The following is a 14,073-nucleotide window of genomic DNA, read 5'->3' as shown; positions in this document are numbered from 1 at the left end:
TGAGTCTGTCTCAGGACGGCCCCACCGTTGGTTACGATGGCTGCAGCGCGTTTTAAGGCTGGAAGGATTTGCGTTTCATCAGCAACTTAACTGAAAACTTGGTCATCACTGATGATCTATTAAAAACATCCAAGTTTTCACTCTCTGATACCACCGAAGATTCAGATGAAAAGCAACTGTGCCAGTTGAAGATGTGTTCAATAATACATTTTCTGCTTAAATACAAGGTTGTGGTTTGTTCGTTTTTGTTTTTGTAAGTACAGTTGTGAAACAAAGCAGCAGTGCCTGCTCCACATCACCCACAGCGCAACGCCTACAGAAGATGAGCAGCGAACACACACATCCTTAACCACCACACACACGGACAGGACGATCCTGGCAGCATAATGAAATTGTTCAGTTTTACTCTTCAGTAAAATTATAGGTTGTGCTATTTAAATCCCTGTGAGCCCAATCACAAAATTTTATTAAACAGTTTTCCACGTTTAACAGTTATTCATAGAAAGGTCCACTATAATAGTATTTTAGCACCATCAACCTGTCGAAATCAACCTGCCCAATTACTCCAAACTACATTAATAACACCGGATATTACGCTAATTGTGTCCAGTTTCTATGCAGACGAGGTCCCGCGGGGCTAATTTTGCATCCTCAGGGGCAAGCAACTCAGCCATCAACCTGATTTCACTAGGAATCCCTCCTCATTACACAGGTCCAGGCTATCAAACTTTTTTTTTCTAAAAAAAAAAAAAGGTTAATGGGCCAATCAGTCATCAATTATTTCCTGGAAAGCCAGCAGACAAAGGGTTAAAGTGTGAAGAACCAGCTGCAACTGATCTCCATTTGGAAGTTACCATCAACAGGAGATGTCTACAATTTTGTTGTTGTTTGGTTGGTGTGTATATATATATATATATATACACACATATTTAAGTGTAAGGGGTGGCTCGGATGGGAAATGAGCTGAAACTATAAGGTTAAGACGATACAGAACCTAAAGCTTAAGTGATTTTTTTTTTTCAGAGGACCAGTGGCAGTGGGCATGCAATCCCTGTATTTTAGGAAAATCACCACACCATCATAACCTACACACCACTTCCCAGAAGCTACACAGTACTGCTGTTTATGCAGCACATATTGTTTTCACCATCACCTTTTCATGGTAAAGTTACTGCATTTAACTCAAGTTAAGATTTATTTTGCTCTGCCAGAAGACAGACACTGCTACAGCCCACCCACTTGTGGAAAACAAGATATAAGATTTCTTAGAAGCAAAGGATTGTGCAAGGAAAAACAAACGTTTAGGTATGGTCTCACTGCATTCCCATACCAATGCCTTTGTTTATTGTATGTAACAGAGATCAGATTCGGAAAACTACACTGAAAATAGCGACAGGATACAATTAGTCTGTAACTTGTTCCAGAGAACTCAATTAAGTCAACTAAAATGTAGGGAAAACACATGTTCAGAAACAAGTTATCCCTCTGGTGTCCTGTAGGAGTCATTTTAAATGGTGTGCATATATCAGGTTTTTTTGCAATTTCCGCTTCCCACATCTTTTATTCTCAATATTAAGAACTGCAGAAATCGACACTGACACCTTGCACCAGTGGTGGGTAACCACAAACACAATTTGACATTAACAGAAGACAAGGGCCCTTTTCCACCAGGCACTCTATGGTCAGAAATGATATCCATCACAAAAGTTTGCTTTTAAACAAAAAATAGTTATATTTTCCCACAGGTATAAAACAAAGCCTTGCCAGGCTTACTGCGTTTTTTGTAGGCATACATGAGTATTTTGAAAGAATTAGAAATAAAACTGCATCTTCTGGCTTCCAACCAACCTCTTTCACTAGATGCCAGAGTGTGCATTTGCATCTTTGTCCAATGGAGTTTTCATCAGATGATGCTGCTAATTGACAGTAACTCACTGTGCACATCTGGTGGATGATGCCACTCGCACAGGAAACACTTTCCAGAAACAAGTCGTCAAGTGCAGAACCAAAAGATTCTCAATGGCCTATTTCAAACACCTGTGAAGCACCTTCAAGAGCTGAGGTTACAGCTCGAAACCCAACCAAGCCTGCCTCAAGTAATGCTGAGACCTATTTAAACTCCCTTTTTATCATGCCCTCCTCCCTCTCTCAAAAATCGCTTCTGCTCAAGCACCCTTCCTTAATAACCCTTCATCTTGTCAAAAGGATGCGAATGAAAAACTGCCGAGGTGCCCTAGCAATCAACGTTAGATGTTTACAATATACAATTTGTTTACAACAAAGGCACATGTTATTTACGTACTGTATAATGTTAACTATCATTACCTTCTGCCACTTGGTGTAAATTATCCCTGTAAGTTGGAAGATAAGTATGTTTATTAGCAGCCTCAATTAAGGAAATATTTGTGCCATGTCCCACTGGGCATGACTATGCTAATACTTCTCTCCCCTTTCCAAACCCAGTGTCTAAATCTAATTAGTTTTGAAAATCAACCCTATCAGGACAGTATAGCTCTGCTATCGGTTGCCCACAGCTCTTGATAAAGGTTGCGTTCCACTGGAAGAATTTTTCAGTGGTGCTGCTTTATATCGCTACACGTGAGTGACAAACTGGTGATGAAAGGCGGGTTTCTAGCTCAAGGGACTAAGTGCCCCCCACCATATGTATTTGTTTTATTTGGATGCCAAGACGTGGTTTGAAAAATCCAAGAAGTAATTTTTAAATGCTGTTCACATAGTACAAAGGTCTACACTTGCATTAGGTGTTTCCTAACACATTTCAAGGCTGTGGTTTACTTTTAAAATTACATGTGTTTCAAAGCTGCAGAGCTTGCTTAACCAAGAGGCGTTGCAAAGCCCAGCGTATTGGGCAGAGCTTACCTCAGGTGCTCCAAACAGCTTCCCTCTCCATCTGCCATGGTGAGCAAAAGTGAATTTTCTGCACAGGCACAGCACCACGGCACCAAAGGGATCACTAACTTGTTTAAAAAAGGAATTTTGGGAGCTAATGAATATGCAGAATATGCAGAAGAAAAGTTTTCCATGAGAGCCTGGCAACTCTGATGCAGGACTGTTTAACATGTCACATATGTAACTTGAAGAGTGGAAAAATGAGGATTTAATATCTTTATGTGTTAAACCATAGCATGCAGAGCACTGCCATTTAACTTTGTAACGATATTTCTTTCCCCTCTTCTGCAAAATCTGCTTATACAGGAAAAATAATTCTGTATTTTAGTAACAGTGCTATAATAGCAGGTACAAGCTACTCCAGCTTTTCTTAAAACCAGAGTGGGGTCTGTTTTAAGTGTAACACACTCATATCACATACTTTCCCCATAGAGACTCAAAGGGTTGATTAAAGCCTGGCTGCCTGAAATAAGGAACAGGTGAGACTTTTTCATTTGTCAGTGGTTCCCTATAGAAAAAAAAAAAAACCAAATCTGAAAATGGAGAGTTTTAGGCAAACTGCAAATTGAACAAAAGTGAAATTTCATGCAAAAATATGAAACTGATGAAGGAAGAAGGGAGGACAGAGCTGTACAATGCCCCGCTTTTCTCTGCCCTGCGTCCTTCAGCTGTGATCTCGTACCCAGGCACCTCTGTGAGAAACCTGCCCTTCCTCGCTCCTCTGGGACCAGGACAGGACAGACCAGCATCAAACGTAATCTGTTTGCTATCAAACAGCCAAGAGAGAGGAGCCACACTCAGGGAGGACTCTCAGCTTTGCACGATGTACAGCAAGAGGTGACCCTGTGTAAGCGCGAGAGACCCACCAAACTGAGGACTGTCCCTACACCTGCTTCTGCCAAGCATCTACAAAACATCTGCAGATCTCTCCATCTCAGTCGTAGATTTTGCGACCTGGAAGCATACAGAATACCTAAAAATAATAGGGCTGGCATTGAAAATGATTGGAAAGCATGCTTTCTAGATTAAGCTTTCAAAAATGGAACTGTACATGATGGGAATAGTTTTGGTCTGTAAAAAGGTGTAAGTGCAATTGAGCAAGCATGCACTAAACACCAAAGCAGATTTGTTATTCCGGACTGTCATTTCCTATCACCATTCTCCTTTTTGAAGGCATAATTATCTAAACATGTGGCTTTTAATACTTACAATGCTCATTAACTCAACATTTGCATGTCTCACCATCCCAGCTTTCACACAAAGGCTTAAGGTACCAGCTCAAAGATGCAAAACTATGAAGAACATTGAACATTCAGTTTTTAGGGGGGATAATACTTCCAAAAAAAAAGATACATTTGCCAAATTTCAGAATTTCTTTTTGATGATATATCTCAAAACTCTTTGGACCATGGCTATCTTGTTCCCATATGCTTATCCAAGGTGCCTTTTATAACTTAGTTTGATCAGTAAGATAAAAAGATTCTTCAAACTAGATAGGGCCTAGAAAAATGAAATCTCGATCTGTAAAACACAAGGGAATTCTTTATACTTGTTTCCCTGTTGCAATTTAATAACAGGTAGATATAAAATCACAAGCTTCTCAAGCACTAAACCTGTAACAACAAATGTGCCCACACACTGATTAGAAGAAAAATCTGGCTGGGAGGTGAAAAATCGCAAATAAATACAAAATTACAAATCATTAAAAAGTATCTAGTTAGTTTCCTATTATATTGGAAAAAAAACCCCAAACGTGCTGATGTCCAACAATCATTTTCTCTCATTTCCTATTTTCTCATTTCATACTCGAAAAGATAACAAAAGGATCAAAAGAGACAGTTTTACAACTATTCCTCTGAAAGGTAATAATTTTACATTTACACTGAGAAATAAAACAAAATTATAATTAATAAAAAAGCTTCCTTAACAAGCTGCATTACAATCACACTTTCGTTTCCTACGTACACTTTGTTTGGCAGCGAGAGCAAGGCATCCGACAGCAATACAGCCATAATTGTGCAAAAAAAGGACGGTGATATAAATCACCAAAGGTTAATGATCAGGATGTGAACAGAGGGACTTGTTTACAGAAATAGCATGCAATTTAAAATTTACAAGAGATTTAATGCCACTGCTTGGCAATCACTAAAATCAACAGCCCAGAAAACAGTGACATTAAGAAAAATATTACAGTTATAATCATTCCAAAATAAGTCAATTAGTGTTAGGGCATGCGCTTGCGATTACTTGACCCATTTGGTTCGCACTTAAGTGAAGAAAAAAAAAAGCCCCCTCCCTTATACCGAGATTACTGAGTTGTGACCTATTTTGCATTCCCTATTTCTTACACCATCCCTCTTACATGCTGTTGGAGATGGTAGCAGAGGTGTATTTTTTTCTCTCCTTGCCTGGCTTCCAAGTAATTCTGACCTTTCACATTTGTAATAATAAAAAAAAAAAAAGAAGAAGGAAGTTTATAATTGTGTTGTTCAAATGAACGGGGAGGGGGGAAATAAAATTCAATGTGCTATTATACAAAAGGCATGACGGCTGTCTTAGGTGGAAAAAAAGTAATGTAAGTCAATTTGTGAACTTTGGCACTGGGTGACCTTTAGAAATACAACAATATACAGAATTTACAAGCAAGAGTAGCACATGCAAATGACCCGGCACTGTCTCGCCTTTGGATTAGAGCTGCAAAGAGCATTATGGAGAAGGCTTGCACAAAACAAATTAAGACTGTTACTTAAATGTCACGGCACACTATTGTATTTGGCTACAGATCATTACACCTGATACTAACACTTTTAAAAACTGTAATAACTTGGGAAATATTACATTGAGTGCCCACATGTAGAAAGGGAAAATATATATATATATATAAAAATAAATAAAAGAAGAAAATGGGTTCCTGAAGTAATTTAAACATCACCACTCCACGACTAGAGGGAAAGGTCAAAATTTAAGTAAGCTGAAAGGAACATGAATGGTAAAATAAAACGCACAAACAAAAAGATGAAAAGACCAACTGGAATGACTCTGCAAACACGAGATGAAAGCACGCATGCTTTGGGCAAATTTGATTTCCATGCCCACACTGGATAAAGGAGAGGTGCAAGGAAGGAGATTTTTGGAAAAGCGGGTTGAAAAAAGGGGTAAGAGAGGAGGTGTCCATCTAAAACGGGTGGGTTTGTTACCTTCGGTGTTGGTGCTGCTGCTGCTGTATATATTTCGCAGGCTACCAACACGGTTTAGTTTCCAAGCTTTGCGTTTGGCTGCATCCAGAGAGCAGAAGGGGAAGAGAAAAAAAAAACAAAAGAGAATAAAAATAAAGAAAAAGGAGGAAAAAAATAAATGAAAAGGGGGAGAAAAGAAACATCAAAATAGCATGTGAAGTAAAATACAAGCACAAGCCTGTTAACACATGAAGAGCTACACACAGAAAATGCACACAGGACTATACAGCCTCTCCAATCCACGGACAATACAGAAAGCCCCTTATCGAGAGTGATCCTTTAAGTCTCTACAACATGACACGATTTGACAAGATTAAATGGATCTGCTATTGGAATAGACAAAAACAGACCAGTAGAAGTAAAAAAATGCAAGAAGTATTTGTACAGAGGTTACACGACCAGACAAAACAGCTACTGTAAAACAGGATTTAATTAATAACAAAACACAGCCAGACAAGAGCTCATTTTGCTCCAAAAGCCTGTATTGATCCCTCAGTGCCTGTAGTTCACCTTTAAAACACCTTTTTACATCATCACCTTTAAAAGCTGAGGTGATGATGCAAATCCTCATAACAAAAAAGCATGTTATTTCTAGCATTGAGCTGAGAGGCATTATGTAACTATTTTGAAAAGTGTGGAATAGACATTGATGTCTGTGGTCCTCCCTCCATCAGGCAAAGCACTGCAAAAGTGTTTATTTGGAAAGCAAAAAAATGAATGTATATTCTTTATAGAAAAGACAACACACTTGCTTCATTAGAATTGCACCACACTTTGAGATTCTCTGACTTCCCAGCTGCCGTTTTACAATTAGCAGAAAAATATTGCTCAAAAGCTCTCCATTCCTGTGCTCATTAGGAGCAAGAACTTTTTCACGTTCTTTAAAATCGACATGTTTTGCCTCAAGACCGAATTCACCATGTGAGAAGTATGTTCAATCAACGATATGTTTAGCCTGAGATCCATCAGACAGGAACTGTGTGAAACATCCAAGCACGCCACAGCACTGCTGGTACCCAACGGTGACTGAAAGAGCAGAGGTGTCCCCTCTTCTTCACCCAGGGACATCCCCACATGGGAGGAGGGAAGTGCATATCTGCTGGAAGTGGTACCTCTATGGGTTTTCCAGTCACCGCACCAGCTTACCTAGTCAAGAAATAGGGATGCAGCATTGCTTGGCATGCAACTACTTTGTAAAATCTGGTTTACAGGAGCAGGGAAGAGATCACTGGGGTCAGTGACAAGTGGAAGAATATCCAGACCTCCTCCTAAGCTGCCTTTCTCAGCAGATCACCCATCCCTCCTGCCCACAGATAGTGGAAAGCTTTGCGTTTGGGTTAAGGTTTCTAAAAAGGACATCATCAGTTACATTATGATCAACTTCTAAGGCGTGTTTGACAATGGAAGAGTCTTCCACTCCCATTCAGCTCAGTCTGTTATGAAGAAACTAATACGGTAAATCTGGAGTAAAACCATTCTTGCCCCCACCACAGATGCTCCTCACTCTTTAAGATAACACAAACATGGCGTAACATAGCAAGTACTGTGATACAACCATTCTAAAATTTTTTTTCTATAGTTATGAGAGAACTTTTTTAATGCCCCGTGAAACTCAGACCAAACGGCTGTCTTGACAGAAAAGGAACAGTGAAGTCATTCCAATCTTTAACAAAAAGCTCGATTTTCAGTTAAACAGCTAAGGCTGGAAGAGAAATGTCTAAACACCCTAGACTGCTAAGCTATATACGGTTTTAATAAAGCCATTTGCAGGCTTTAACGCTATATACCGAAAAGAAGGACTGGATGTCTGAGTGACACCCTTTAGAATGCATCTCACTGAAATGAAAATACATAACGTTATCTGGAAGGCTAAGTTAGATCTATCTAAAAAGTGAAGTTCATCAAATCTAAAAGTATCTTCATTTAGTGCATTCTTCAATATCAAAAAAATTCTTCAGTTTCAAGATCTGTTTCACAAGTCCCAGCACCTAGAGAGGCACAATTTCTCAGCAGAAACTTGTTTTTCCTGAAAAACATTTACATATAAATAGACAAAAATCAAGATCCGGCACCCCTCAGAAAGGGAAGATGGTCTCCAGTACACAAAGACCCTTTCCCAGTCCCTTTTCATTTTTCACACGTTAATGGCACGTTAGAGCACAGCCGTATGAGCAGGAAGTGAACTCGCAGCCTGGTTTTCTATTAACCTATTGATGAAATAATCCATTTTAATGTGTTAAGTGTCATGCTTTTTTTTCTCTTTAAACAAATGGACTTTTTCCCAGTGATGCTGAGGTCCTGAGACATCCGAGTGCGTCCTTTAGCATCGATTAGGCTCCTGCCTGCTTCCTCGTGGTGCTCGGCGGCCTGTGAGGATTCAATAACATTATCAGCAGCAGGGTTTGGGCAGCGCCAAGCGCAGCCTCCACCGGGTGATTGATGTTTGTGTGAACACCAGGGCCCAGCCCGGCCATCATACCCTGCCTGCCTTCGAAATTACACACCATCTATACATTTTTGTTGCCTACCAACAAGACTTTAACGAGCACTGAAGGTCATTATTTGTCTGGTTCGTCCTTGACTTTTATCCCAGGATATTTAGTCTTTTTGGTCTGGCTTCACTGCAGGTTCAAAACTTAATTCAACAAAAGCTCCTGTTGCCAACTCTGGATTTATGTATCTATATACACATATACAGAATATACACACTTAAACCCCAACTAGTTCCCAATAAAAAGCTATAAGAAATACTTACTTGCTTATTTCCTATCAAACAAAGCTCTCTAATTAGAAAGATCTTTAAGGCAGACTGATTTGAAGTATTTTCTGGAAGGCTGTTTTTTTTTCAAAAAAGTCACTAAAGCAGTGTCTCTAACTAGAGATACTAGAAAAACCCAGACAAACAACTCTCCCAAACATCAAACATCTGGAATGAAATTAACTATTTCCCAGAAGACTCTGGGTATTTAATTTAGTTTGTACTGAAGCAGCAACTAGTATTCTGCCTAGTATGTTGTGCTACCACAATCTGAATGACTAATGTATTTTAATAATGTTTCAAGAAAATCTTTTATTAACTTTGACACTTACCCTGATCTCTGGCTTCACTGCTGACAGAAAAACAATGCCTTGCAGCAATCAAAGCAGTCCCCCCATCCTGACCAGCATGTAGATAGAGCGTAGCAGCACACTTTCTGCTCTTATCTAAGCTCATTAACTCCAGAAATTTAGATTGCCAAGATTAAACTCCTGCCTTCGCCAGGCAAATTAATTTGTGCATCCTAACACTCAGTCTGGACCAGCACAAGAAGTCATTATCTGTCACCCAATGGCAGAGAGCTTGGCTTTTAACAACCTTGCAAAACAATGTTGGGATCGTTGCAACCTTCGACTCAATGTAAGACATCGTCCAAGCCATTCGTCCCAGTAGCAACCACGGGAAGAAATCACAGGGAACCCAACCATGAAAACTTTAAACTCTTGGAGCCTGAGATTTTTTTTTAAGATGAAGTGTTAAAGTGATTTCTTGAGTTCTTGTGAGAAAGCTGCTTTCAACTGTATCATCTATGATGGGATGTATCACTCACATGGCGCATATGTACTGGGTACTTTGTTCAGATGTACCCATCAGATTGATTTGTAAGGAGGAAAGAATGATGCAATTCTATGTAACTCTGTCAAATGTTACAACAGGCCATGTCTATATTATTTTTTTTATTGCAAGAGCTACTCCTTAGGTAGGACAGAGGTCAACAATTGCTCAGCCTGGAAAAATATTTAGCAGCTAGCTGAAAATCTCCCTATGCTGTGAAAGAACAACACGCTGTCTAGGCATGTCATCTCTCAGCCCTAGAAAGTCATGCACCAGCCTGTGGAGTGAATTTACCCCTCTCAGTAGTGTAGAAATTAGAAAATCATTCCCTTCTTCCATCAAAACATGACCTGCAGTGCCTGACAATGCCACTCGGTGTTTGGAAAAAAGTAATTCCTGGGTTTGCATATGCCTGACAAACAAGCGGTCACTTGCTTGTTTAATCAAGTAATAGAATCACAGAATCATAGAATCATTTCGGTTGGAAGAGACCCTCCGGATCATCGAGTTCAACCATAGCCTAACTCTAGCACTAGAGTGCTGTCTAAACTGCCTTTTTTTTTTTTTTTGGGTCATCCTAAATTTCCTCATAATTTTTATGGTAAATGAATGATGTGAGCAATTGCAAACTTCTGCTGTGGTAAAATTCTGCAGTTCCTGCATCCAGGAGGGAGGACTAGATGAGCCTGTTTCCTTTCCAATTGAATGGATTATCGTGGGCACATAACCACAGCTTCTCCATAAGCCCTCCCGTTTCCCTCCTTCACTCCTTCTACTTTACTTACACAAGATGCTCTTGCAACTTTTACATTTTTAAACCCACCTTTGTGTTTCAGGGATATCTGGAATGTGGAAGCTCAGACTTGTACCTTGCTACCTCTCCATCAGAACACTAACAAAAATGGTCCAGCTCGGTCCAAGAATGAGAGACAAAATACTTGCTATTCAAACCTCACTTATGACTACTTATGAGAAAACAAACAAACTAATAAAAAACCACCACAAGAATAAAGATTTCCCACATAAAGCCCATGGCCTTAATTTTGCCTCAACAATTCAGAGGAGCCTGGGCCAGGACAGATGTGTCCTGGTGTCAGGAGTTGAGCCTGGCGTGCAGCACCCACAAACCCTGCACCGAACTAGGACCTGCCCAGAAAATACACTTTGATCTCTCTTGGTGTTCAGGTAACTGAGGCTCCCACTTCTTTTTTGTTTGTTTGTTTATTTCAAATGTTTTCTGCTTGTTTATTTTTCAAATATACTACTCCCACCAATCTGTCCTTCTGTTTCACCAACCACATGAGAATCATACGCCTTCCAGACCTACATCCTGGACCTTTAAAAACCCATACAAGTCTGGAAGGGTCAGAAGTGTTTACTACTGTGGGTTTCCTAGGAAGAATCATAACAAGTGGCTTAAATGAAACACAACTTAGGACACTTGTGGTTTGACGAGAAAAAATGCTACAGACTGGCCGTCACAAATGGAGAGAGGATTTGTGGCTGGCAGAGTATTTAAGAGTCTGGGAGTAGAAGCTATACAGGTTATTTAATGGCTGTAAAAGTCTGAACATCCAAACAACATTTAAAGAGGGCACTAAAAACTGAATCAGAATAGGAGATACCTAAATCTAGGAGGAGATGATTACTGGTTAGGTCTCTGTCCATTCCAGTAAGGTGTGATGAAAGAATGGTGGCAACGTCTTGCAATTTCAGCTGAAGTTCTGGAAGGACATCCAGCTGTAACTGCAGACATGGGCAAGCCTCCATTGGCTGATGTTTTTGAATACTCTGCTTTATAAGCTAAACTTATACTAATTTAACAAACGTGCTGTATGTAAAATAAGCTTGCTTACATGTTTTAAACGTGTATATCTTAGGGTTAGAATAGGTAATGTTGGTATATGAAGAAGAAAACTAGGCTTTAGTATAGTTTTTTGTTAAGATATGGAGTAACTGGGAATCAAATAAAATTAATCACTCCCAATTACCATGTATCTTTGTATTTGTTCAGGCAATAACTTTACATCTGTGACCAACTCCTTGCAGACAGAATTTATGTGTTTGCTTTCTTTAATAGAACGCTGTTTATTCTGTGTTAATGAATCTATTTTTCCTATCTAGTTGTGATTAGTTAAGTTAGTAGTACATATGTTTACCACCACTATGATCACCTACTATTATTTCTAAAAGCAAGAGATGTTTTTAGGAAGCACACTTACCCATGTGTGATCTGAGGATACCTCTGTTTGACACATGTGAAATGCTCTAAGGATGCTTAAGATACTATACTCAACAAAACACCAGATTAACCTCCTTCAAATTGCTCAAATTCAGTTCTTTATACACTTTCATAAGCAGAAATACGCTTTTATTGTTAGGAGAGTCTTAATATCTACAGTCTCACCCTAAAAATCTTCCTCCACTGTCACACTGCAAAACTACAGACGTGTTAATGTCACCTCTGGTCTCTATATGACAGAGTTCTTTGCTGATTAGATAAATAGTCCTCAGATAGCTGATTAAAAAATGATGTAGCCGTTAGGTTGTGTGTCCAAGCCTTGTCAGCCATGTTGGATGTTAAAGTGTGCATGAATTACATCCCTGGAGTGTGCTGAACAGCGCTGATTAAATGAGGCACGCCACAGCCCTCAGCATCAATTATCAGAAATAATAGGATCTTTTCACCTAAGCTGGAGGAAGGGGGCTGGGGATGGAGTTGCTGTGCCACTCACTTCTCAGAACATCTTGTAATCTGTGCAAAATAAATAATGCTGTCCATTCACCTAAGGACGTTTGTTTATTTATTGTTATTGTGCAACAATTAAAAGACTGAGAAGATATATGAGGAAAAACCTGCTTCCACAGCTTGGGCCAAGGGAACATTTTTCTTATAATACCTGTGTAACGTCTACCTAGAAAAATAGTGCAATATAGGATCTAGAGGAGAGGCAAACTTGAGCATCGGAGGGGTATTTAAGGATAAACTCTGGGATCATGTAGTTCTCACTCCACGGGGAAAGGATTCTGCCCTCAGAACCTCCTCCTGCTCTTGTTCAACTCAGCACCACACGTGGCTTCATCTGGGGCTTTAAAATGGCAGCCTGGGGATTCTTCTTTCTTGTTGGTCAGCAGAGCAGTGATTTGCCTGACAGGACCACACTCTTCCATAAGAGGCTTGAAATTATTACATTAAAATGCAAGCCCTGAGATTCTTACACCATGTAAACTTCGTTCTTTGATGGTGAAGGGGTTTGACACTAACTATTTTACCCCATGTGGAAGCATTAAGGACAAAAATTCCTCAAAAAGGGTTAAAAAATTACCATGATTATATAATACATGACATTCCGAAAGTAAAATAATCTGGATACATTGTGTTTCTATATCTGACCAACACTGATTCTTTAAAACAAACCCAAGCACAAAATGCAAGGATCTAATAAATAAGGATCTTATAAACATATACACTATTTTTTCATAGTGCATAAAAAAATGAATACAGCAAATCTATTAAACTGAATTCCCAAAGGAAACCACCTTTGAACACTTTAACGTGACTCTAAAGTTTCCAAACACTTCTGTTCAGTGCACTGGTGTTAATAGGATATATGTGCCAACAGACCAAAAAAATGGAGCTAAAATACAGAAGATCTAATCACTGCCACTTACTCCGTAAACATTTGATGATAGCAGCCCTTAATAATCCTCACTAGAATACTCAGAAAAACAAGCTGCTGGGCATAAAAGAAAATTACTAGAAGTGCTGAGTTACAAAAGCTGCTAATCCAAACCAAATAAAACTTTACTTCTGATTAAAAAAAATAAATAAAAAAATCTTCTCTCTGAAACTGAAATCCTTTCCAGTGCTCTATTTTAAACCCACAAAACACTGTAAAAGTAATACTTCAAATCATATTAATAGTTAATTACATTTGGCTTCAGTTCAGCTTTGAACATTTCAAATGAAGGAAAAAAATGAAAACACATTCATACTTCTACTCATGACAAGGGAAAAATTAACTTTAATTAAACATTTCTGAAAAATGTTTTTGATTTTTTTTTTCCTGTAACATTTCTCCTCTGAAACTTCTGCAGTCGGTAGAGGACCCACTAAACTATTTCAGTGTATTTCCAATACACTATAAACATACAAGATTCAAATCGACAAAAGTAAATGTTAATTGGAAACATTTTTCTCAGTTTTTCATTATCTGAAGCAGAAAATTATGGGTCTTTTATACACACACAAAAATCCTTTTCAACCACCTAGAAAAATTGTCTTTTAATAAAAGCTTTAAATTATACTATCATATTTCAAAGGCAACGAACAGT

General features: G+C 38.9%; 1 protein-coding gene across 6 annotated transcripts in view; it reads right to left on the bottom strand.

Annotated features, from left to right (window-relative positions):
• AGAP1 (ArfGAP with GTPase domain, ankyrin repeat and PH domain 1) overlaps positions 1-14,073 on the bottom strand; it is a 361,066-nt gene that overhangs the window by 51,263 nt on the left and 295,730 nt on the right. The window contains exon 14 of one of the 6 annotated variants that reach the window (XM_080347158.1): positions 6,108-6,185. The exons of the other annotated variants lie outside the window; for them this stretch is intronic. Within the exon in view, the coding sequence (XP_080203284.1) occupies positions 6,108-6,185 (78 nt within the window). The remainder of the gene's footprint in view (positions 1-6,107; positions 6,186-14,073) is intronic. 6 annotated transcript variants of the gene reach the window in all.

The sequence above is a fragment of the Nesoenas mayeri genome (assembly GCF_963082525.1).
Source record: "Nesoenas mayeri genome assembly, chromosome: 6".
NCBI classification, from domain to species: domain Eukaryota; kingdom Metazoa; phylum Chordata; class Aves; order Columbiformes; family Columbidae; genus Nesoenas; species Nesoenas mayeri.
Note: the sequence above shows the minus strand (reverse complement) of the source record. Positions and strands in the feature narration are given on the sequence as shown.